At 32.6% G+C, this 27,330-nt stretch overlaps 1 protein-coding gene across 3 annotated transcripts in view; it reads left to right on the top strand.

Annotated features, from left to right (window-relative positions):
- The window catches only part of LOC145241359 (MAM and LDL-receptor class A domain-containing protein 2-like), a 201,350-nt gene extending 174,582 nt beyond the window's left edge, over positions 1-26,768 (top strand). For 2 of the 3 annotated variants that reach the window (XM_080104232.1, XM_080104233.1), the window contains 5 exons: positions 504-541; positions 5,064-5,235; positions 12,947-13,188; positions 19,454-19,584; positions 26,035-26,768. In XM_080104232.1, the coding sequence (XP_079960358.1) occupies positions 504-541; positions 5,064-5,235; positions 12,947-13,188; positions 19,454-19,584; positions 26,035-26,208 (757 nt within the window). In that variant the 3' untranslated portion in view covers positions 26,209-26,768. The remainder of the gene's footprint in view (positions 1-503; positions 542-5,063; positions 5,236-12,946; positions 13,189-19,453; positions 19,585-26,034) is intronic. The other variant, XM_080104234.1, reaches the window with a different exon arrangement.
- Positions 26,769-27,330: the final 562 nt, after the last annotated feature.

Below are 27,330 nucleotides of genomic sequence, written 5' to 3'. Positions count from 1 at the left end.
CCCAAATTGGTCACCCATTTTAGTAATAACCAGGCTCAACATTGCTTAACTTCGGTGATCTGATGGGAACCGGTGTGTTAACGTGATTATGTCGTATATACTTCTATCAAAACTGACGATTCCAGATTCGACAAACTGCTATCAACGCTCACAAATTTAAGTTCGACAGACTACTGTTAAAGCTCACAAGTTCAAATTTGAGACCCTGCTGTCAGCATTGCCTCTGAAAATCAGACTTTTTTTTCAACCAGCAACATCTTATTTGCATATCAGGTAACAAAAAATCTCGTTACTTCACGATATGTGACAACATATAATTACCCGTAGTAGTTATTGTTTTTTTTGTTTGTTTTTTCCGCTACCAGACTCTACATGCTGCACAAAGAGGTTTGTACCAATTTTTATTTGCTTACAAGCTACAACCATTTTGTTTGTAATCAAGACTTTCGAAGAAATTCATGACTAGTGATTTTTTATTTTTATATTTCTTTTTTTTTTTTTAGGTCATGTGATTTACTGAATGTCTCATGCAAAGATCAAGGTCAGTGCAACATTAGGCTGAGAGTCCAAAAATCCTTTAATTATTTGGCAGCATTTTAAAACGAGATATTGTAAATTATATCATTTTGTTTTTTCATTTTCTTTCCTTTAAGATTGTAATGCTGGGTATGGAGCAGTCAAACCAGCTGCCAACATTGTCCTGCTTTTTATTGAAACCAACCGAGAGCTCTTTTTAGTATCCTCCTTGTTCCCTTAAATGCAATTGTCTGGATCTTTTTGCACTTGGTTCACCAGGAATATTAATTAGGAAGAACTTCAGGTTCTTCTTCATAAGCCCTGTGGCACCTATAATAACTGGTATGATTGATATCTCTGTAAGATTCCAGTTTCTTTTCATATCATACATGAGACCTTGGTGTTTGGTCTGTTTCTCCCTTTCAACTCTGTTCAGACCTCCATCATTAGGGGCACTCACTTCAACCAAGGTTGCAACTCTTTCTGACCTCTTCCATACAACTATATTAAGTTTCACAGCAGCATTTTGTAGCTGTACTGATTACATGGTCGTAATGTATGGTATATAAGTCATTTCCAACTGTTCTTTCAACTGTTCTTTCAGGTTGATATTCCCAGGACGATGTTCCCAGCACTTGCTGATTTAGAATCAATAGTATCGTGACGACTAAAATAAAACACAAGTCTGATTCTAAAAATATCTTAACCCATTAAAACTCAGGCTATCTAATATTTTACTATCAAGTTGAAACTTTGTGTAACGATTAAAAATAGTGCAATTCTGAATTTTTGGGATGAGATGTGAATGCGTCTGTTATGTTGATTGATTGGACTATTATTCTCATCTTGAGTGTTATTAGCACAACGTTTTGGTCGCTGCAACCTGCGACCTTCTTCGGGTGTTGAAAATATGCTTCCTTTTCTCTACTAAGGAAAAGAGGGTTGGCTCTGCATTACAAGAATTCGAACCGTGGGTCCATAGATCATAAAAAGAAGATTCAATCTTCAGAAGGCACTAAGATATTTTTTAAAAGCTTTTCTATGACTCAGTTTTTCGGGATATCTATGCTAATTGTTAATATTAGTGAAAAAATGTTTTACGAAACAGAGGATCAATACCCATGTGTATTTGTATTTTTTTTTTAATTGAGTGATAGGAAAGCCTTTAAAACATATCTTCCTGCCCCCTGAAGATTGAACCTTTATAATCTGTAGACCCACCTTCAAACCCACGGTTCGAATTCTTGTAATGCAGAGCCAACCCTCCTTTCCTTAAACACCTGAAGAAGGTTGCAGGTTGCAGCGACCGAAATAAGATATTTTTTAAAAGCTTTTCTATGACTCAGTTTTTCGGGATATCTATACTAATTGTTAATATTAGTGAAAAAAATGTTTTACGAAACAGAGGAGCGATACTCATGCATGTTTTTTTTTTTTGTTGTTTTTTAAACACAATGCAAAGGGGGCAACTCCAAGGAAAAAAAAGAGTTTTTGTGTGAAGTTACCTCCCTTGGGCTGTTTGTTCTTTTTCTGTGATTTAATGATTAGGGACGTCCAAATGCAATTTAGTTCTATGCTGGGACGGCTAATGATGTTATTATTTTCTAACATATGTGCTGCCTCTTTAAGTTTTCTGATCCGCCATCTTTCTTCTATATCCATTATTTGTTTTTATTTTTTTATTTTTTACATTTTCACCCCAAACAAGGCACATTGTCACTTTGATGTAGGGGGCTACTATCAGGGACATAAGCTACAGGGGTATTACAACAACAAGTCGCCTCTTCTTGTAAGTGAGTAAATATGAAATGGGATAGCCGAGGATTCGAACCTAGGACTGGAATTGAGAATTCCGATCATAAGTTAAAATAAATAATACAGAATGTTATTGAAAATGGAATGTAGAATTAACCATTGTTTAGTTCACATGAAATAGTTAAATATCTGCTTATTGAAAAAGGAATGCGATAATGGAATTTTCTTTCTGTTAATGAAATGAAATTAAAATAAAGAATCTAGATCCGAACAATAGAAAATATTAAACATATTTGTAAAGTGGGTTGCGAAAATTAGGTTAGAGAAATCAGGTTGTAAACATGTGAGGAGCAATGCATGGACATGTGAGGCGTGTCGAGCCACGGGATCGAGATGCATGTGTTTGGTCATGCAATGACGTCATGAGTTCTCAATATAGAGAGCTTTAGGTCAGTAAGTCAGTCAGGGGAGAAGAGAGAAGTCAGAGGTCGGACAGGGTCGGACAGACAGAGCTGACATACGCCTTGGGAAGCAAAGGTGAGAAGAAGGAAATCATGTAGAGACTTTGAATTCCTTGATGCAAAGCCTTTGACTGGTCGAATGGAATAAACGAACAACTTCATAATTTTGTATCTGCATCTTCGTGTTATGTTATTCAACAGAAAGGTATTGTGAATTTGTATTATAGACGTGTGTTCCACTCATTTGTATTTATAAGACTGTGTATAAACTCCTCTAAGTATGTGTCTCTATCATCTTAAGAATGCATCTCCCCCTCAGCTATTATAAATAATGAATGTTCCTTCATTATGATAAAAGACTGAAATCCTCATCTCAAAAATATATGTGTCAAAGAAAGATAATGTTTATAGAAACACTCCCACTCTCAGAACTGATAAATAAATAAAAATGTCAAACGCACTATCAATCTATCTATATATCTAAATCCCTTCTCATTGTGTATTACATGTTTCCGGCTGTATTAAAACGTACCCCCTCTCTCTTTATATATACTCTGTCTATCTCATACTAATATGATCTCTCTAATATGAACAGTTAATACATAATAGGGGTACTATGTGGGGAGTTGGGCAGCAAGATGGTTCGTGTTACACTTGAACTTCTGCATGTCAGTACAGTTGGGGAAACAGGAACCCGGAAGGGAATTCCAAAGTCTAGCGGTTCTGGGGAAGAAACTACTGGAGTAGAAGGCTATCTTACATCTAGGGATCTCTACTGTGAAGGGGTGGAATTTTGCTGCTTGTCAAGTTTGTTGGGGGTATTTACGTCGAGGGGGCACAAGTGTTTGCAGTTCCTCAAAGCATTCACCGTTAAAGTACTTGTAGAACAGGCAGAGGGATGCTACATTTCGTCGATGGGACAGAGACTGAAGCTTAGATAACAGTTCAAGACCTATTAGGTTGGCGACTCTCTTTTGAACCTTGTCTAGGAGTGAGAGACTAGTAGCGGATGCACCAGCCCAAATATGACAACAATACTCCATACATGGGCGAATGGTGGCCTTATAGAGGTACAGGATACTTTCGGGCGTTAGTAGCTTTCTAGCACGGTAGAAAGAACCTACCTTTTTCGCAGCGGTTCTGGCAATGCTCTCAATGTAATTGTTCCAACTCATGTTTCCTATGAACGTTAGGTTCAGGAGTTTAAAAGATGTACTTTCAGATAAAGAGTGTTTGCCCATTGCTATTGGTGGTAGAGAAGGTTGCTTGTAATTATTGAAGGAAACAAGCTTAGTCTTGGCAGCATTGAATGTGACCATCCATTTTTGTCCCCATTCCGATACAGACATCAGAATGGTTACTCCCTTCCTTCCACACGTGGTTAGCTGAAAATAGGTTATAATGCACAAACTGAAAGGAAAAATGTTATTTATTTTATTTGGAAAGCAAAATATTAACTTTCCTCTAAACAGGACATACGGTACATATTATCTATTTTTGAAATTAACAAGCTAAAAAATAAAATACACTATGGTAAAGAGGTAACCACTTGATTCAAATAGTTACATTGCACTTTTGACAATAAGTTAGTGGCTCACTATTGCAAGATTCATTTATATATATCAATTCCATGAAGAAACTACTGGAGTAGAAAGATCTTTTATATCTAGGGATCTCTACAGTGTGGGTGGGATTTAGCAGCCTGTCGGGTTTGTCGAGGGTGTTCACGTCGTGGGGGCACAAGTGCTTGCAGTTCGTCAGAGCATTCACCATTAAAATACTTGTAGAACAGGCAGAGGGATGCAACATTTCGTCGATAGGACAGAGGCTGAAGCTTAGATGCCAGTTCAGGGCCTATCAGATTTGCGACTCTCTTTTGAACCTTGTCAAGGAGCAATAGACTAGTAGCCGATGCACCAGCCCAAATATGACAGCAATACTCCATACATGGGCGAATGGTGGCCTTATAGAGGTACAGGATACTTTCGGGTGTTAGTAGTTTCTTAGCACGGTAGAGAGAGAGCCCACCTTCCTTGCAGCGACCCTATCTGTGGACAGGTGTTTATTCATCGCTCTTCTTCCCAATTTCATCCTCATCACTTTATCCCATGTTCAGAAATCTAGTAACTTACTGAAGGCACCTCGTACCTCACCTTTTTATATGGGTTGTACATTTCAAAAAAACAAATGATAAACATATTTTATGCTACCCACGTGACAATTAAGTATCATCAAATGCAATCTACAATGAATATCTAATTTTTTCCCCCTTTTTCTACCTATCAGTGTTTAGAGGAATATTTGTATTTTTTTATTTTGTTTTGTTTTCAGAATGTGGTACCCGAGGAAAAATTATGAATATCAAGCCTGTGGAAAATGGTCTTTCTTCATTTGTTGGCCAGTGGCCGTGGCAAGCAGTGTTTGAAATAAATGATCATCGTTATTCTTGTGGTGGAATTCTAATCCATCCAAAATTTGTACTCACACACCCTAAGTGTCTCAAGTAAGATACATCTTCTTTCTATCTAATTATAAAACTAAATAGTATTATGTCTCAAGTAAGATACATCTTCTTTCTGTCTAATTATAAAACTAAATAGTATTATGTCTCAAGTAAGATACATCTTCTTTCTGTCTAATTATAAAACTAAATAGTATTATGTATCAAGTAAGATACATCTTCTTTCTGTCTAATTATAAAACTAAATAGTATTATGTATCAAGTAAGATACATCTTCTTTCTGTCTAATTATAAAACTAAATAGTATTATGTCTCAAGTAAGATACATCTTCTTTCATAGATATCTCAACTTTTGACTTATGACATAGATATCTCAACTTTTCTCCCCTTTTTCCCCTTTCTCTTTTCTTTTGCCTTTTTTCCCTCACCCACTTCCCGACTAGTTCCCCAACTTAAAATGTACCAAACATTAATACTATAATCCTTTTCCCTCTCCTATTGCAAAACTCATTCATGTTCTACAACAAAAACAATAAAATCTACTACAAACAACCAAACCAAACACTACCAACTAGTAACTGAAGATACAAAAAGTTTGAGGAGTAAAAAAAAACCTACAAAATAACTGAATGCAACATGAGTAATGGATTCAGCTTTAAATAACCCGAAAAGGGTTGATATGCCGTAAAACAAAACAACCAAATCAAACTAAACATAAATATCTCAAAATTAAATCAGTTTCTTAGAACTGCACGCCTGTGGAACTCTGTTCCGTCTGCCTGCTTCCCTCCGGACTACAACTTGGATGTCTTCAAGTATAATGTTAACAAATTCCTAATGAACCGCCCCCTTAAGTAAACACTACACTCCATCAAATCTTCACACTAACGTAATGTACTTGCAATAACCCTTATCCCTGAGTGGCTTCCGGGCCTTGATAAGTGGTGATCACTGTGTAAAAAAAAGAAAAAAAAAAAAAGTTCCAAGTTAACCAATATTTTGACCAAGTTTGGTGAAGATTAGTCAAGCGATGTGGACGTGAGGCTGTACAAAAAACAAACATAGTGACAAACCAACAAACTCGACTGTAAACATAACCTCATTCGAACAAGGCAATAACTGATAAAAATTAATTTTGCAGAATCAGATATTTTCTTGAATTAAAAATTATATTATATGCGTGTACAGCAATAACAAATACAGTCAATACTATAATACCTGTATAAGAGCCAAGTACGTCCTAGGATTAATTACTGTTGCCTCATCTGGGCAGGAGCCGCTCGAAGTACTCTATCCTGCCTTGACAGAGTTCAAAACAGACTTCGTAGTCTAGTAGGTGATGCCCTTTTCTCTTCTCTGCAACCTCTTTTCCACAGAAAACACATTGCAAGCTTGTCCCTGCTCTATCGCTATTTTCATCGCAAGTGTTCGACTGAGCTCCAATCTATGGTCCCCTCTCACCAATCCTTCACAAAAAACACTGGTATAGCCAAAATCATTATCAATAAATCCCCCCACTCTATATCATTGCCTAAACCTAAACACAGATTCTATGAACAGAGCTTCTTCCCGAGAACTGCCCGCCTGTGGAACTCTGTTCCGCTTGTCTGCTTTCTAGCAGACTACAGCATCATTGTCTTCAAGTCCAACGTGAACAAGTTCTTGTTCTCTTGTTCTGTCGTCCTTGTAAATGATCTAATTATACCAAATTATTTCTATAAACGACTCTTACGCAACTGTCCCAATGACTACAATACACACCTTAACCCTTATCCTCGAGTGGCCTCTGGGCCTTGATATGTAGTGACCCCTTTGTACAAAAAAAAGAAGACCCATGCTAGTGATCGGATGTATGAAAGACTGTGGTGTTATTAGGCTCAGAAATGGAATAGTTAAATCTTTCCTCGAAAAGATGAGCATTTGAACGCAAATGATAGATTTCTGAATTTTTTAGATGAAGATTGATAATTCGTTTTAATTGTATTATTCGAACTATAATTCTCATCTTGAGTGTTATTCTTGCTTAACACCTACCATTGTGCTATACAAACAATTGGGATCAAATATAAACTTTAAAGAAGATACAGTTCAGATACTTGAAAAAAAAAAGATCAGCTAAATGTGAACACTTACATTAGGTTATAACTGTAAACAATTTCTAATTTGAAATAAGAATTGGTGCTTCTAAATTATACAAACGAAAAAAAAAATTGAATTTCAAGTAAAACAAATGATTCCTAAGTATTTTTCATGTCGCAAATAGTAACATAACCAAAAATTACGGAAAACGATAAGGTAGAAAAATAATTATAAATGAAACGCTGTTTTCTATATAGTTCATATGGAGAATAAATTATGTCCGACATTTTGAATCATGTTCTTCACGTGACATAAGCTTTTATACTTAATTATCTCCCCTATCAAGTTATTTCTGTTTTAGTAGATGTAATATAGTGATTTCTCTTCCTTTCACAAATTTCTTTTTTCATTAATAATCATTTTTCTACCTTATCGTTTTTCGTAATTTTTGGATATGTAACTAGTTGAGACCTGAAAATTACGTAGGTACCATTTGTTTCATGTGGAATTCATTTTTTTCGTTTGTATAATATAGCTGCACCTAATAATTTTCTGTCAAGATCAATAATATTTTTAATAAATCTTCCTTCCATAGAAATCATATCAGTTAAATGTTCTTTTAATAAATAAAACAAATATGTATCACCTTTATTTATTTTCAATTCAGTTCTTTTCAAAATAATAAATCTTATCCATCTTCTCACTGTAAAAATAATTGTCAACTAAATATTCTTCAAATGTCCGGTGCAACCAGATCAGTCTGTCTGAAGATATTGGCTTCCTGACCTAAAATGCACCAAACATTGATGTTATTGTTTTTCTTTTCCTTTTGCAAAACTCAATCATGCTCTGCAAAGTAAAAAAAAAAAAACAAAAAAAAAACACTTTCCTCTACAAATTAACCAAACCAAAGACCATGAATAAATATTTGAAGATATAATACTTGAAGCATAAAACTTTATTCTAAAAATTACTGGATTCGGCATTAAATGGCCCCAAAAGAGTTGATATGCCGTTAAGCAAAACCAACCAAAACAATCAAATCAAAAGAACGAATGTCACTTTTAAAATTGCACTGTTTGGGTTTTAGGCGACATGACGATAAAGATTGATTTTGGATCTATTCATTTTTAAAAAATAGGAACATTTTATCTTAGCAACATCAGATTAATCATCATCTTTGCATATCGGATCATTTTATTTTTAAATGTTAACATTATTTTTAAATGTTAACATTATTTTTAAATGTTAACATTATTTTTTAAATGTTAACATTATTTTTAAATGTTAACATTATTTTTAAATGTTAACATTATTTTTTAAATGTTAACATTATTTTTTAAATGTTAATATTATTTTTAAATGTTAACATTATTTTTTAAATGTTAACATTATTTTTAAATGTTAACATTATTTTTAAATGTTAACATTATTTTTAAATGTTAACATTATTTTCAAATGTTAACATTATTTTTAAATGTTAACATTATTTTTAAATGTTAACATTATTTTTTAAATGTTAATATTATTTTTAAATGTTAACATTATTTTTAAATGTTAACATTATTTTTTAAATGTTAACATTATTTTTAAATGTTAACATTATTTTTTAAATGTTAACATTATTTTTTAAATGTTAACATTATTTTTAAATGTTAACATTATTTTTAAATGTTAACATTATTTTTTAAATGTTAACATTATTTTTTAAATGTTAATATTATTTTTAAATGTTAACATTATTTTTTAAATGTTAACATTATTTTTAAATGTTAACATTATTTTTAAATGTTAACATTATTTTTAAATGTTAACATTATTTTCAAATGTTAACATTATTTTTAAATGTTAACATTATTTTTAAATGTTAACATTATTTTTTAAATGTTAATATTATTTTTAAATGTTAACATTATTTTTAAATGTTAACATTATTTTTTAAATGTTAACATTATTTTTAAATGTTAACATTATTTTTTAAATGTTAACATTATTTTTAAATGTTAACATTATTTTTAAATGTTAACATTATTTTTTAAATGTTAATATTATTTTTAAATGTTAACATTATTTTTAAATGTTAACATTATTTTTTAAATGTTAACATTATTTTTAAATGTTAACATTATTTTTAAATGTTAACATTATTTTTAAATGTTAACATTATTTTTAAATGTTAACATTATTTTTAAATGTTAACATTATTTTCAAATGTTAACATTATTTTTAAATGTTAACATTATTTTTAAATGTTAACATTATTTTTTAAATGTTAATATTATTTTTAAATGTTAACATTATTTTTAAATGTTAACATTATTTTTAAATGTTAACATTATTTTTAAATGTTAACATTATTTTTTAAATGTTAACATTATTTTTAAATGTTAACATTATTTTTAAATGTTAACATTATTTTCAAATGTTAACATTATTTTTTAAATGTTAACATTATTTTTAAATGTTAACATTATTTTTTAAATGTTAACATTATTTTTAAATGTTAACATTATTTTTAAATGTTAACATTATTTTTAAATGTTAACATTTTTTAAATGTTAACATTATTTTTTAAATGTTAACATTATTTTTAAATGTTAACATTATTTTTTAAATGTTAACATTATTTTTAAATGTTTACATTATTTTTAAATGTTAACATTATTTTTTAAATGTTAACATTATTTTTAAATGTTAACATTATTTTTAAATGTGTTAAAGGAGATAAGGTATGTACGAATATGAAGTTGCTAAGTGTATTATTGTAAAGACGTTTACAAGGTGACTTTTTTCGTATGGGCACTTTTATTGATAGTACACACATGCAACTCTAGAGCCCTTCGAAGTAATCTCCTCTGGCTGCAATGCACTTGTTGTATCGTTCCAATAACTTCTGGAAGGCCCCATGGAAGTTTTCTTGTGTCAATGCCTCTCATCACAGCCTTTCATCTCCTCAATTGTCTCATAACGACAGTCTCTAAGGTTTTTCTTGAGCTTAGAGAATATCCAAAAGTCACAGAGAGCAAGGTTTGGACTATGGGAGGGGGGGGGGGAATTGTCTTGATTCCCATCTTGGTCAAATAGTTTGTGACAAGGATGGAGCAAGCCTTGGGACAAACTTTGCACAAATCTTCTGCATCTTCAGTTCCTGGCAAATTATTGTGTTTACAGTTCCCACATTGACATCAAACTGTGCACTTATTGTCTTTGTAGACACATAACGGTTCTTATCCATGAAATTCTTTATTTGGCCAATCAACTTTGGTGTTCTGACTTCCTAACTTCTCCCACACCTCTCATCATCTCTAACAGACACCCTGCCTTCCTCAAATTTCTTATGTCACTCAAAAACTGATGCTCGATTCATGCAAGATGGTCCAAAAGCAGTTTAAAGCATTCCATACGTTTCTGTGGTATTTTTTCCAAGTTTAAACAGAATTTATTGCATATCGTTCTTTTAAAGTGTCCTCACGTCCAGATTGCATTTTTGAAATTCACCAGCCGTGGCAATCAGACTTTGGTAGGGTGTATTCCAATTCCTGCTATAGCTGTTCATTTGAACCTGAAATCATTAAAATTGGCCAGTCACCTCATGAGATGTATTGCAATAGCATAGTGAATTTTCAAGAGTCTACGACAATTTTAAATGACTGTACAAAAAAAGTCTGGAAACTTATTGGAGGCATCTCATATTTATTTCTTTGTTTTTCGATTAAAAAAAAAATAACTGCCAACACATTTTGCTCTTTTTACCCAAAGTTGTTCAAAACCAGAACTGCGTTATTCATTTCTTTCGCACAAAATGTTTTTTTTTTTTTGCTTTTTTTTCTGAATTTTTTACCTGATTATTTTTAATATTTGGATTCTTCCGACTACTGCCCTCATCTTGAGTATTATTCGCGCAACGTTTCGGTCGATGTAACCTCACTCATGGAGTTCCAGGGCTCCATGGAGCCCACTTTGAGAAACCTGGTCTAAATAATATAAATAATACAAAAAAGACACTTCGATGACCTGAAACATTTTAGATGTGAAATATTTGATTTTTTTTTTTTTTTCAAAATATTATTTATAAAATTTTACCTTATATTCAAAAATGTATTTTCATTATTTCGGTTTAGATTTCACACTAAAAAAAAGAAAAACTTTAAAGTTCCATTTTTTTATGAATTTGATTATGTGTGACTTTGAAAAAAAAAAATAAATGAATAAATAAAATGTTTCATCCAAAGCCAGTAGGTGCAGCTGAAACGTAACCAAATTCCGCGGAATCTTTCACGTTTTTTCACGATAAAAAAATACCCTTGATAGCCCTGGCAAAGTATTTCCAGCCATTAGAAAAAAAACGTGACACTTTAAAGTTTTTCTTTTTTTAGTGTACAATCTAGACAGAAACACTGAAAATAAGTTTTTAAATTTAAGGTAAAATTTTATAAATAATATTTTGAAAAAAAAAACAACAAAAAAACAAATGTTTAAAAACTAAAATGTTTCAGGTCATCGAAATGTCTTTTTTGTATTATTTGTATTATTTCGACCATGGTTTATCAAAGTGGGCTCCATGGAACCCTTGGGAGTGAGGCTAAGGGGCTCCGCAAGCACTTTTTTAAAGAGGGCCAAATGTTTTATATGGAAAAATTAAGTGGCTGCAGATAATAAATTATTGATCTTTTTTACTGGAAAGAGATATGATACATAACTACAGATGTAAAGAGTTTCAGAATGTTTCATGAAAGCAAAAATAAATAAATTAATTAATAAAAAATGCAGCAATTTTTTTATTAATCAAAAACAAAAAAAAAAATGGTTGCAAACATTATCATTAGTTAGTGTTAAAATTTGAAATTAATGTTTTTCATATTTATTTAAAAAATTATCTTGTTAGTGCTCAGTGAAATATCATTTACCTTGCTTAGGAGCTCTGAAGTTTGGGAAACCTTGATTTAGACTACTATTATCATATTGGGTATTATTCTTACAACGTTTCGACCGATGAAACCCCAGGCTTTCTTCAGGTGTATTTTATCAAACTCGGAAATCTTTGTGTTGAACTCGTGAATCTGTACAGAATTTCGAACTGAACCCCCTCATTTAAACCACGTAGAATGCTCTTGTTCCGTCAGCCATGACCGGGTAGAAATCTTACATAATTCGCAGTTGTATTTTGAGTGTGCCCTGCACTGAGAAATAAACCTTCCAACCCAGAAGAGTGTAACTTACAATTGTATCATATGGATCCATGTGTAGTGGATGAAGTACTTGGTAAAATTCAGTTGTAAGTTATGCACTACAAGGGTAGTATGATCTCGTTCTGTCAGCCATATCCGGGTAGACGTTTTATGTTTTATGGGCGATATTAAGAGCACACTTGTGAAATTACATAAAATTTCTATCTGGTCATAGTTGCCTGAACGAGAGTATGCTATCCCCTGTGGATTAAAAAAAGGGTTCCGTTCACAATTCCATACAAATTGCCGGGCTTGCCAGCAAGATTTCCGAGTTCAACAAGATACACCTAAAGAAGGTTGAAGGTGTCATCGGCCGAAATATTGTGATAATAATACTCCATGTGAGAACAGTAGTCCAAATAATCCCCCCCCCCAAATATAAATTATCAATTCTTATTTCAGAAATTCAGTAGCAAATTGCTTATCTTTTTTCGCCTTTCTTGCAGATACCGAACTCCTTTGCGGGTGACTCTCGGTACAATAAACAAGGTCAGCGGCGGCGTGCAATATGAGACAAAACGAAAAATACTCCCAAATGAACGCGATTCTTACAGAAGTGATGTTGCTTTGCTTGAGCTCATCGAACCTGTCAAAATGTCTGACGCTATTCGTCCAGCCTGCCTTCCTTCAAGGCGTTGGCAAACCTATCGAAACTGTTATGCAACAGGATGGGGAATCCCTCAAGGTAGTATGTATTTAAATGTTTTTCTAATTTATTGAAGAAAAGGAATTTAGAAACAATTCCGGGTGTTGAGGGTTTTTTTTTTTTGGAGGGGAGGGGCAATGAACACCTTAAATGATACAAATTATTCAGGGAAAGTCATTTATTGTAAGGTATCCGATGTCTTTATAGAAAGAATTCTAACCAGAAAGACATCGGAGAAACAAATGCCAACAATAATCATCTGATTTATACAAAATAAACAAATCATGTTCAACAACAGCCACCATTATCTTTTACTTTACATTATCTATATATATGAATAATTTTAAATTTGTCTTTACATAAGCAGTAGTTTGTTGTTACACAGTCATGAGCATGTTTCGGTCTATTAGTATTTATTAACTAGAGACCTCTTCAGGCAAATTTTTGAAAGCGGAATTCTAAATTTAGAATTCCGCTTTCAAAAATAAGGGTTGTTGCCTGAAGATGTCTCTAGTTAATAAATACTAATAGACCGAAACACGCTCATGACTGTGTAACAACAAACTACTGCTTATGTAAAGACAAATTTAAAACGTAACTTGCTCTACTTGTGTATTGAGCACTCTTGTATTAACCTCGTTATATTTCACTAGTTACCCTACTTTTGAAAAATAGCAACCTCAAATTAAATATGTATATAGCAACCGCAAATATATATATATATATATATATATATATATATATATATATATATATATATATATATATATATATATATATATATATACTATTAATACTGAGTATAAAGAATTGTAAACTACAAATCAGTTTCGAAAGGGTGAACAAACAAAATTAAATTGAGTGTACGCATCGTTTCGGAAACGATATTCATTTTATTAAAATTGACAATAAACATTGACAATAATTGAAAAAGATTGTGTTTTTGAATATAGTCTCCTCATGAGCACAAAGGATGGGTGTGGGGAGTTTAAGACACCAAAATAAAACTAGCATTTTTCTAGCAAGTAAAGTGGATAATCTTGAAAATATTTAAAAAGATAAGAAAAACGTTGTAAATTTTATGTTGATAATGAAAATAGAAAATTAGACGAAATAGAAACGAAAAGACGAACATTTTTTTAAAATACTTTATTGAGTTGCACTAGAAAATTTTTTAAAAATACTTTATTGATTTGCATTAGAAAATTTTTAAAAAATACTTTATTTATTTACAGTTTATTTTTAAATTTGAAAATTTATAAAGTCACTTTGTGTGTGTATGTGTCTGTGAGGTTCCGAAACGGCTGAGCCTATCGTTTGCAAATTTCACACAAAGGTAATTTATATTTCTGGCAGTGTTTTGTAAATATGTTTTGTACAGAAATTCATCCGATAATTATCGAAAATCGAAAAAATCCGATCTTAAAAATAGTCTTTCTTCTCGTATAGATAAAAATAATTTTTACAGAGGGAATATTTTACATTACACCGGTGTAACCTTGGTCGGTATAAAGTAATAAATTCCCCTGTAAAATTTCTTCTTTTTATCTGTAAGAGAAGAAAGAGTATTTTTAAGATCGTCAAGCCCAAATATCAGCTGACGTGATATTGTAAACAAACACAGACAGAATTTAATGAATGACATTATTATTATTATTATTATTATTATTATTATTATTATTTTGCGAATTAGTCCGCCGGACAAATCATTCCTCGTAAAATATAATATTCAATAGAGGATAATAATATATAGGCAATCTGAATAAATTAAAATATCATGTTTAAGCGTATTGTACGACCGGACAACGCCTGGCGTCCAGCTAGTATAAATCTTAAATATGTGAGCACACAACCATGTGTGTGTGTGTGTGTGTGTGTGTGTGTGTGTGTGTGTGTGTGTGTGTGTGTGTGTGTGTGTGTGTGTGTGTGTGTGTGCCGGGCATTGTGTATGTCTCTGTGTGTAAGTTTGTTCTCTATAGACTCCGCAAGGGGCTGGATCAAGATTTATCTGCAATTTCACACAAATTATCTTATGCGTGTGGCAGTGTTCTTAGAAAGGTTTTGTATCGAAATGCCTCCAATAAGTATCGAAAATCGAAACATCTGATTAAAGATGAAACAGTACAATTTTGATTAAAGTTAACACCATTATACAGACTAACATCACATGTGTATTTGACAAGTTTCATTACTGCACAAGCAGAAGGGCCCGGGGTATAAAAATCAACATTAGGTTCATGATAAGACAGGGTCGCGCTTGAATTGAATGTTTCTGTTTTAAAGCACAATTGAATCATGATACTTTAATTTAAGCCATTATATAAAAAATAATTTTATCTTGTTTGCAGAGTTTCATTGTGGTAGCGAATTACTATGATGTGTGAGGTTCGTTCCAAAAGTAAAGCCTCCTATTTTTTAACTAAAAAAAACAAACTTTAAAGATCTATGAAGACGGCAGCGGTACCATTAAAACCAGCGATCTTTTGGGCCTCAGAATTTATTTTTCTAAATAGTCATCGCCATTCTCAACGCACTTTTCCCAGCTTCTTTTGATGCTTTCATTGTAAAGATACGGGGCGCGCTTTGTCACTCACATCTCTGTCGCCACTCTGAAATCGACGAACTCACCTCCTAACTGTGCTAACATCAACTGCATCAGCTTTGTAAACGCTCAACAGGCGCTGATGAATGTTGATCGGTTCAAAATTTTCTGTGTGGAGAAATTCAATGAGGCATCTCTGCTTTCAGCGCACGTCCATGACAGGGTTTGCTTTGTTAAAGTCTCACACCGTCAATATCTGCAACAGAGAGATGAAACTGTTAGATCATGGATGCATAAGGTCAGTCATCATAATACAATTTGCAATCTCCTATGATCTGTTTGAGCGGAATAAAAAAATTAGGAGGCGTTACTTTTGGAACGCCCTTCGTATAAATTATTTTCTTTCAGAGAAAAATGTCGGTATTGCGGATTGGATCGATTTCATTTCGGATAATTAGGGTTTTGGTATTATCTATTTCTATAGTATTATTTTATATTCTATAGCTTACAAATAAGAACGAAAAAGATGTTTGTTCTCTTTTACTTTCTTTTTTTTTTTTATCTAAATACTATTATTTCGTCTCCTGTATATGGTTGTGTAAAGCTGTATGCACGAAATATACAGGAAATGAGACTTGAAAATTGTGTGTTATATCGAAAAACCTTGACGGATTTTTCTGAAGTTAACAGTTTTATCGAACATCATGTTCGATAAGACCCAATGCCCTTTTGAAAGACCGAAATTGAAGTTAAAATTGAAGTAGATCATAATATTTTCAAGTGGAATAAAAAGAAAAATAGAAGGCATTACTGTTGGAACATCCCTCGTTTAAAGTTTTCCATAACATTATTCTAATATTAGCTATTATAAGTATTCGAATCTCAAAGGACATACTCTGTGGCGAACTCACTACTGGCAAAAGGGAAATTGGTCGTCCTTACCTCCGCTATGTCGATGTGTGCAAACACGACATTGAAGCATATAATATTCACCCTACCAGCTGGGAGCCTAAAGCTAAAGTCCGCAACATCTGGACACAAACAGTAACCAAAGGCCTGACCACTAGCGAAAGGTCCATCGTAGAATGGGCGGAAACCAAAAAAACTAGTCAGGAAGGCAAGTCAATAAAATTCAACCGACAATCAACATGACGCACCGACCTTCGCCTAACGTTTGCAACCAACGATGTAGATCGAAAATAGGCTTATTCAGCCACAGAAGACGGTGTTCAATCACTTCTATGGCCTCTGTTTTTATATAAAGACAGACGCATATTGGAGGTTGAGAACCGACTTTATTTACTACCAACAATTTGTATTAGGAGAGGCAAAGTGTTCGTAGGATGGAATGTGATTTAACAAAGGAGATGAATGTTTGTAAAATGTTTGTAGGTATGTATGAATTGACAAGGAATGGATGTTCGTAAAATGTAACTTATCTTTTGGAGATGGAGAGGGTTAGGGTAGGCCGGTCATCCTGCTGTCGGTGATGCGTGTCCTGACTGGTAACTGGAAAGCGAGTCTCTTCTTTCATCAGCGCTAGCAGCCCGGCGTCTTCATCTTCTTTCTCCTCCTCTCCCCTGGTTTGTGTGAATTAGGCATTGTTTAGAATTGAAGGCGTTTGGCCCATAACATGCGAGCGTAGTCGGCTTCAGTTCACTGGTGCCTTATTTCTTTTTCTTCTTCATCTCTTTAGGTCGGGTGGGAGAGTCCGTCCGTGCGTTAACTGACGCAGCAGGGCGAATCTCCTCTTCCCACCTTTGGTTCCCTCAAATCCCTCGTTTTTATAGTGGCAGACTGGCTCCCAGCGACTGTGATACTTTAGGTGTTTATTTTAGGCGCGGAGCTCTGCCATTGGTCGATAATTATTTTGTGGTTATCTTTTTTTTTTTCTTCCCAAGCGGAAGCGATGCGTGGAGCCATGTGCAAAGGACGATTTTTCATTTTGTCTCTCATGGTGGATACGTTAACATCCGGTTCGCTGCTAATTCTCATCATGTTCCCACACTTCTACAGGCACAACCCCATAGTTTTCTAGACTGATGGATGCCAACTAATTATTCATGGTCTTAACAATTCTAGTTTTATAAGAATGTTTTTAATGCCTCATTTATTATTTTCAAGGAGAATATATACTTATATCTTTTTGGAATCTGTTTTTTGGTTATTTTCTACTCATAAAAGCTTCCATCTAGAACTGAATTTATTCATGAATTTCTTTTGATTGCTGTCAATTTGTTGATCTTTATCTGTTTGATAAACTAAAAAAGACGAGGAAAAATTGTTAAGTTACTAGAGTTACTGCCCTTGAAATGAGACGCACTGGATGCAAAATGATTAATGGAAAGATGCAACGTTACTGGGGCAGATAGAAAGAGGACTGAAATAATTAAGTCGAGTAGTTAATTCGTAGGCATGAATTTGTATTTTCGCAAACAATGCTGATATTTGACTCCCATGAGCATCACCAAAACACATGATCTATCTATACTACTAGATTTCTTTTAGGTATATTGATATTCATAACAAAAAACACTTTTTTTCTATTTATTTAAAAAGAAAATTCAACTTTGTTATATATGGGTCGTGGAATTGCATTCATCTGCAAAAGATCTAGCTAATTTGCATATTTTTTAAACACTCATTTGAATTAATTCCCTGTTAGTTTTTTTCGGTTTTCTGATGGGATGATCATCTTTAGTTAACTATTATGTGTAATTATATTCATGCAGATATTCTACATGATTTATACTTGCGTAATATTTGCGTAAAAAGTTTATAGTAAACACAAACCTCTTTCTATATATATTTATGTATGCGTATGTATATATTTGTATAAAATATTTTGCCTACCAGACTCCTCTGTCAGTTTTTGGTCTAAAGACACGAGAAAATATTTTACCTACATCTCATCCTTCCAAAACTTTTACCTACATCTCATCCTTTTAAAACTTTGGAAAGATGAGATGTAGGTAAAATATTTTCTCATGTTTTTCCTTATAAGGGAAATGGGTTCCATAATGTTTTATTGTTAAAGTGTGTTTTATTCAATAAGTGTGACGAAAGGCTGTTCTTGTGAAAATTTTCAAACGACATAAGGTTTGAACTTGTCCAAATAGTCTTGAAACCATTGTAACTAACGATGAAGTACACTGATTATTGCTACCAATCTATTCCTTGGTGTCTTGATTTTGTTTAAACAATATATGAATGATGAATATTATGAAATATGATAATTTTGTAGCTTACAATTTAAGTCATCTCATTTTGACTTAAACTTATTGGTATATAAACGATTACTGAATTTTCAATTATATAAACCCAATAAAATTCGGAATACTATAAATAAGACTATATATATATATATATATATATATATATATATATATATATATATATATATATATATATATATATATATACATTATAATATCGGTGGATTTTATGACAATTGGAGCTGTGACGGTTTAAGTTTCGAGTTGAATCTTGTCGAAGGCAATTGACGGCTTGGAGATCCCCCAAAAGAGATCTGATAAATTGGAGCCGAAGCCGTAGATCAGGCTGAGGAGAAAATCGCTATGGACTGACGCGACCAGACAGCTATCAACGGACAACGCCAGGGTTCTTTTCTCTACTTTTTTTTTTCATGGCATTTAAAATAAACGTTGAAATTTTAAAAATTCCAACATAAACTTATTTCAATAATGAAAATCTTTTCTGAATTTATTAAAATGGCAGATTTAAAAACTATATTTTTTCTTTCAGACAATTATCCACATCAGTTGAAAGAACTGAAGGTTTATTTGATTGATCAAGATGTTTGTATCAGTCATTACAAAGATATTCCTCAATTTACTCGTTGCGGGAATAACGACGAGTACCCAATCACATGCCTTGTAAGTACCACACAAAATGGATTTCGCATAGTTTTACTTCTTCTATTGTTAAATAAAACAAAGCTAATAAAAACGTACGATACTAATTCAGAACCTGACCCAAGGCTGCATCGACATTTTTCGGGTGTTTACCTGAAGCAATCGAGAGAGTTGCTGGAAAATAGCGACGCGACACTGACAGGCGATAAATTTAAAAAAAAAAAACAAAAAAACCGCAAACAAAATTTTAACACAAGAAAATAAGGATTATCGTTAATTTAATTATTTAACTTGTAGGGAAAATCGTAGCTTACCTAAAAAGCGTGGATTCATTCGCTGAAAGCAAAAATAATAATAAAAAGAAAGCTAAAATGGCGACGTCGCTTTTGTATTTGACGATCACTTATGAGTAACGCAAACTCTATGAAAATTAGATTATGCAAGATGTATAAAAGAAGTGGTAAAAAGAACGACTTAAAAGACGACGTGTTATGCGAACGGACGTGTGTATTAACAGGATTATTAAAGCTGACTCAAAAGATTGTAGCCGGGACAGAACATAACTTTATAACTCCACAGAAATCAATTTTCAAACTAAATAACTATATAAAAGAATTATATTTTCGGGAAAAGTATCCAAAAAGGTTTTCAACAAATGTTTCAAAGAATTTTTAAAGGCGAAAACATAGAAACAACTATGAATGAAAATCAAAAGTTTTCTTTTTTTATTGGAGGTATCTTAGTTTTTTTTTGTTTTGTTTTTTTTTTGGGGGGGTGCAATGAAAAATGTTAATAAAATAACTTGGGTTTTTTTTTCTGTAATAGCAAAAACGTTTTGTTTTCATGAAAACAACGATGATCGAAAACTTTTTTTTTTTCAAGTATCGTATCAGATAAGGGATATTTTCATATTAACGAAAATATCGTCTGCTGAAAGTTAATTGTTGATTATAAACTGCCGAAAGATACCGACGCAAGACTGGGTCAGGTTCTAGAATATTACTAAATATACGATTTAATCCTCATACAATAGGTACCGGCAAAAATGGTGAAACAAAGATAGGGGGACATAGTTTTGAAAGCAGATTTATCATATTTTTTTTGTAGGTTTCTGATTACTTTTTGATTGTATTTGAAAGATTAAGGAGTATACTTAATTTCCAAAACGAAAAAAATATTTGTACACGAAAAAAAAAAAAAATATGAAAAATGTTTTCACGGCGAGCTACCCAATTCAGCTAAATTTCGAAGATAAATACATTCATTGTAAAAATCTTTTAAAATATAAATATTAGTTTTCTGGGTCTATTTCAAAGATAGTTAGTAAAGTCCTAAGATATTGAATTTAATAATAAAAAAAAACGCCTTGTGTGTACAAAACATAGACTAATTAGCCCAAAAACCGAGTGATTCTGCCATTCGCAAAATGCAACAAACTAAAAAATTTTAAACACGGAATATACGAAGGCCCAAAATTTCAGGCAGTCGAAAGACTGTGAAAATGACGTCATGTAATTAAAAGAGAGGAAGGGTGTGATAGTTTTCTTACCCCCCCCCAGACGTACATCAGTACATTACTATTCTGAACGTTTGTATAAATTTTTCCATTTTTTAATTTAATTATTTTCTATGTTCTTGTTTTTAAATTAATTATTTTTAAATTATTCTTCAATATTATATAAAAAAATATGTTACGCCGAATATTGCGAGCAAGGAAATTATTAAAATCTTGCGTATAAAAATTATGCGAAATCTGTAATTTAAAAAAAAAAAAAGTAGAAATATTTTTTGCAATTATAATTTTTTTGTGTGAAATTTTAAATAAACAATGCTTAATTCAATAATAATATCGGTAGTTTGAGAAATTCATTTTTCTTCGAGTTATATCGAATTCATTAATACGAACTTTAGGAGCCTTTTCATAATGTTCCTGTAAAAATTATTTTATTTTATTTTTATTGCTACAAATTACGATGCTTTATTTATATAAAAAAGCAAAAATAAATTCTTGCGTTTTTTATTTACTACTGAAAACTATAACTTTAGTAAAGGTATTTTTTGTTTAAACAAAATAATACATTTCCACTAAGATTTAAATAAAAATAATTAGTTCATTATATTTCGCGATCATTATTTGATAAATACTGAAAATTCCATTAAAATTGGTTAATTTGTTGATTTTTGGTGATTTTTTAAGTAAAGGGAGGGGTCAAAATATTTATATATTTTGAGCATCAGCATTCAGTTTGCCCGTACGTATCATACAAAAAGAGTAGGAAGTTGGAGATCCCATACGAAAACGTTTCAAATAGACGAACTTTTAATATAGTTTCAAAATATAAGCTGACGTTATACAAACATTTTTAATGTAGCTTCTTAAGGTTTTTTTTTAAACATTGGAGTTTGTTGTTTTACCTTTTTGTTATTTTTCAAATAAGTTTTTAATATCCATAAAAGAAATTTGTTGTAGGGATCTTCGATCCTCTCCAAAGAATCGGTGACGTAATGATTTTTTGCGTATTTTATGAAGCTGTTTAAAGTTATTTATTGTGTCTTGAAACCTCCGAAAAATGAAGTTATATTTATAGGAATTTGTTTTACTGTCAAATAGTTTATTCAAAAATTAAATTATCGAACTGTGAAAAAATATCCATCATTATCTTGAGAGATGAGAAAATAAAATCATTTTGTTTTCAGTAAACGCCGGTGTTGTTTATCATACGTAAATAAATTTTCAATATCTATGTTTGTTTGTTTGTTTGTGTGTGTGTTTGTTTGTTTGTTTGTTTGTGTTTGTTTGTTTGTATGTTTGTTTGTGTGTGTGTTTGTTTGTTTGTTTGTGTGTGTGTATTTGTTTGAGTGTGTGTGTTTGTTTGAGTGTTTGTTTGTTTGTTTGTTTGTGTGTTTGTTTGTTTGTTTGTGTGTTCGTTTGTGTGTTTGTTTGTTTGTTTGTGTGTTTGTGTGTGTGTTTGTTTGTTTGTGTGTTTGTTTGTGTGTGTTTGTGTGCGTGTTTGTTTATTTGTGTGTTTGTTTGTGTGTTTGTGTGTGTTTGTTTGTATGTGTTTGTTTATTTGTTTGTTTGTGTGTGCTTGTTTGTTTGTTTGTGTGTGTGTTTGTTTATGTGTGTGTTTGTTTGTGTGTGTGTTTATTTGTTTGTTTGTGTGTGTGTTTGTTTGTGTGTTTGTTTGTGTGTTTGTTTGTTTAGTTTGTTTGTTTGTTTGTGTATGTGTTTGTGTATGTTTGTTTGTGTATGTTTGTTTGTGTGTGTGTTTGTTTATTTGTTTGTGTGTTTGTTTGTTTGTGTGTGTGTTTGTGTGTTTGTTTGTGTGTGTTATTTTGTTTGTGTGTGTGTGTTTGTGTGTGTGTTTGTGTGTGCGTGTTTGTGTGTGTGTTTGTTTGTGTGTGTGTTTGTTTGTGTGTGTGTGTGTTTGCTTGTGTGTGTGTTTGTTTGTGTGTATGTGTGTTTGTTTGTGTGTTTGTTTGTTTGTGTGTTTGTTTGTTTGTGTGTGTGTTTGTGTGTGTGTGTGTTTGTTTGTTTGTGTGTGTGTTTGTTTGTTTGTGTGTGTGTTTGTGTGTGTATGTGTGTTTGTTTGTGTGTGTGTTTGTTTGCTTGTGTGTGTGTGTGTACGTGCACGAGTATCATACCAAAATGAATAATGGAAGTCACATCTTTTTTGCTAGTATTTTGTTTTGTTAGTTTTAGATATTTACACAAATATTATAATTTTTTTTTAAAAAGTATATAAATTCATTTATTTTTTACAAAGGAGTCACCATTTATTAAGGCTCGGGGCCACTCGAGGACAAGGGTTAATGAGTGTACAGTAATGTCTTAATAATCGTTAGTAGTTGAAATTTGGTAAATTGGATTACTTAAGGGGAATTGTTTACATTGGACTTGAAGACAATCAAATTGTAGTCAGCTGGAAAGCAGGCAAACGGAAGAGGGTTCCACAGGCGTGCAGTTCTATGAAAGAAGCTTTGTTCATGGAATCTACGTTTAGGTTTATGAACGGATAAAGAGTTGGGGAAATTATTGGTAGTGGTTTCAACTAGATGAGTGTTTTTCGTGAAAGTTTGGCGAGGGGGGGGGCATAGATTGGAGCTGAAAATATTTATGTACTTCTTTGCCCACTGAAGCGAAAAATAACAAATATACAAATAAATAAATAACCGTTTGGAAACTGTAGAAAATTAATATTATAAACTTTTCGAAATTATTGTTTGCTTTTTTATTTTTTTATTTTTTTTTGTTCTCTAACGGACCAAAACGTTATATGTAGAGATCTTCATAACAAACCTTCCAGGTGCAAGAAAACGTTATTTATTTTCTCCATTTACCACGTTAGTCGCCGACACGTATTTAACGCCAGTATTTCCCCTATTTCTCAACGCCACGTGGGTCGACTTTCAATACATGACACCAGACACAGCTGGTTCTCAATACACGGCACCAGACACAGCTAACTGTCAGACAGACCGGCTCGCTTTCGAAGAAGAAAAAGGAAAAAAATCGTACTTGCCGAGCGTAACTTCCCAATCGCTACGCCTCTTTTCTTTTTTTTTTTCCGTCTCCCACCCTTCTTTCCCAATTTTGCATGTGCAATGATTTATATCTCTACGGATTATGTGGCAAATTACAGCTCTGGACTAATTGTGGTTTCTGTTTTATAGGTGTTTGCACTGAGTCTGTTGAATGTCGAGCAGTGATCCGGTTTTTGTATTTGAAAGGATGCACACCACAGGAGACTTTTGATGAAATGAAAAAAAATTATGGTGATAATGCCCCATCATATGCCCTTGTAAAACGCTGGCATCGTGAATTCAAACATGGCCGGAAGTTTGTGGAAACAGCTCCCAGACCTGGTCGCACCTCTTCTGTCATTAATGAGGCATCTGTCCGTCAAGTTGAGGCTGCCATTTTGGAAGATCGGCGCATTAGTATTTGACAAATAGCCCAAGATGTCAAGATTAGTACAGGGTTTGTGGAAACTATCATTCATGACTATTTGCATATGCATAAGGTACCACAATTACAAGGCGGGGCGAGATCAGCAAAAGTACCCCCTCCTGTGGGACAACGCTCTGGTCCACAACTCGCATGTCATCAGATCAGAAACACGGGCGTGTGGTTATGAAATCCGCCCCCATCCTACCTACTCTCCTGATCTTGCACCCTCTGACTTTCACCTCTTCCCAACTATAAAGTTGTTTTTGAAATGAAAGCTTTTCCCAGATGATGCAGCCTTGATTCCTGAAGTCACGTCGTGGTTGGAGGACCTACCTGGGGTGTTCTACAAAAACGGTCTCCAGAGCTGCATCAAATGATGGGAGAAATGCATAACTCTGGGTGGTTCCTATGTAGAGAAAGACTAATAACTGTGCCAAGTTTCGTTGCTCTACTGCTATGGGAAGTGGGTCAGAGGCATTACTTATTGCACATCCCTCGTACATTTCGAAATATCAGAGATCTTAACTACTTTTAGAAATGGAAAATATTGCATTAATAATAAATAATAAATTCCAAACAAATAAAGCGTCTGCTATGATCGGAAATCAAATCGTTGTGATCTTTAGTGTAAGGTTCTACTAACTGACCAATTTGGACCTTTTATAAACAGAGCTTAAAACATTACCTTTACAAAATAATTATATATATGGCGTGATATTTAAGTTATGTGAATCAATGGTGACAATGGGCCCATTAATACTAGTATTTTAAATAATATTTTGAAGGTATAGAACATTTAAGAATATTTTATTTGGAAGAAAAAATGAAGGTAGCTTAGATGTCTCTATGCAATTATTTGGATTCTTCGGACTATTGTCTTCATCTTGAGTGTTATTTTCACAACGTTTTGGTTGATGTAACCTCCGACCTTCTTCGGGTGTATCGTGTCTAACTCGGGAATCTTTCTCTTGACTTCTGAAACCTTTCTATTGAACTGGATAATCTTTCTATTGAACTCGATAATCTTTCTGTCGAACTCGGGAATCTTTCTGTCGAACTTGGGAATCTGCACGAAATTTCACACGAAATACATTTCATCTGCTACGTCATGTGCTCTACCAATAAAGTACTTGGTATAAATTCAGTTGTAAATTTACACTCTCCTGGAGAGTTTATATATCTGCGAATTACTTAGGACTCCTACCCGGTCATGGCTGACGGAACGGGAGCATGTACTCGGGTGGATTAAATATAAAGAGTTCCGTTTTAAATATCATGCAGATTCCTGAGTTCGACAGAAAGGTTCTAGAGCTCAACACAATACACTTGAAGAAGGTCAGAGGTTATCTCGACCGAAACGTTGTGAAAATAACACTCACGATGATAACGGTGGTTTGAATAATCCAAATAATACGAATAACCAATCGTGATGTTAAAAATTTAGAAACATCTTCGTGCGAGTTTGAATGTTTGAAATTTGCATTTCTAATTCAGTTCTGTTTTTTTTTTTTTTTGTCCAGGTTGATGATGGCGGGCCTCTCGTATGTCAAAATGAACACGGACACTGGGAGATTGTGGGGGTGACAAGCATGCAAAATGTCTATTTCGATTGCGATGGTCTGCATCCCGCCACTTTCATCGATGTGTACGAGTCATTAAATTGGATTCGTGACAGAATCGGACAGCAAGGTTAAAGTCTTCATTCAAAATCAGGACATTGTAAACAGTTGTCCATTCTCTTATGATGCAGTCATTTCAAAGTTTTAAATAAGGAACTAATTAAAGACTTTTCTTCATGTTGTAATTCAAGGTTAACGTTTTTCAGAGTTAAAGTAATCAATGAAGTTTTGATGAGGTTAATACAAGAGTGCTCAATGCCGAAGTAGAGCAAGATACACTGTCTAGTTGCTTTTACATAAGCAATAATATGTTGCTACACAGTCATGAGCATGTTTCGGTCAACTAGTTACTAACAACTAGAGAACTCTTCAGGCGATACAGCTTATATGAAAATGAAGTTTGTAATTTTACATGACTGCTTATGTACAAACAAATATATATATATATATATATATATATATATATATATATATATATATATATATATAATTGACTCAATTAAAATGAAATTGTATAGCTGGTCCACCTTAAGTTGCTTCAGTTTGAGTCTATCCATTAAATCGTTGCATTGTTGTGCCTTGTATAAACCTAAATTTATTTTATATTAACATTAAACAATGATTCAACCAAACTACATTTTATGATTAATATTTTTCTTTTATTGAAAGACTCTAAGGAATTTATCACAGTTTTGAACTAATGTTTAAAATTTAGTTTTGTGTAACAAGTCTATAAAAATCAAGTAGAAAAAAAAAACAAATGAATGAAAATTAAAAAGATATACTTTAAAGTTTTTTTTTTTCGTGTTATGCACCCCTTTAAAAGTTTTAAATAAAGAACAAAATGAAGATATTTTTCTTTCACATTATTTTTTTTAATATATTTTTTATTGTTAACTAAGTAATACCAAAATAATATTTGTACGGAAAAAAGAAAAAAAAATCACGGTAAACAATAAAACCTATCAAATAAAATACGCATCACGTGTGTTTGAAATTTTTAAACAAGTAAAATATTTGTTTATTTTTCCTTATATTACGTTGTGATTTGGCTTTCAAGTGCACTGGATGTGTATTTTATTTTATTCAAATTAAACCAACGTTTCTATATGGAACTCATACCCTTGAATACAACCATTATTTTTTTTTTTACACAATCACGAAATATTCTAGAACAATAACAAGACAACCATTATT

The sequence above is a fragment of the Euprymna scolopes genome, chromosome 20 (genome assembly GCF_053919585.1).
Source record: "Euprymna scolopes isolate OS-2025 chromosome 20, ASM5391958v1, whole genome shotgun sequence".
In the NCBI taxonomy this organism is placed as follows: domain Eukaryota; kingdom Metazoa; phylum Mollusca; class Cephalopoda; order Sepiida; family Sepiolidae; genus Euprymna; species Euprymna scolopes.
Note: the sequence above shows the minus strand (reverse complement) of the source record. Positions and strands in the feature narration are given on the sequence as shown.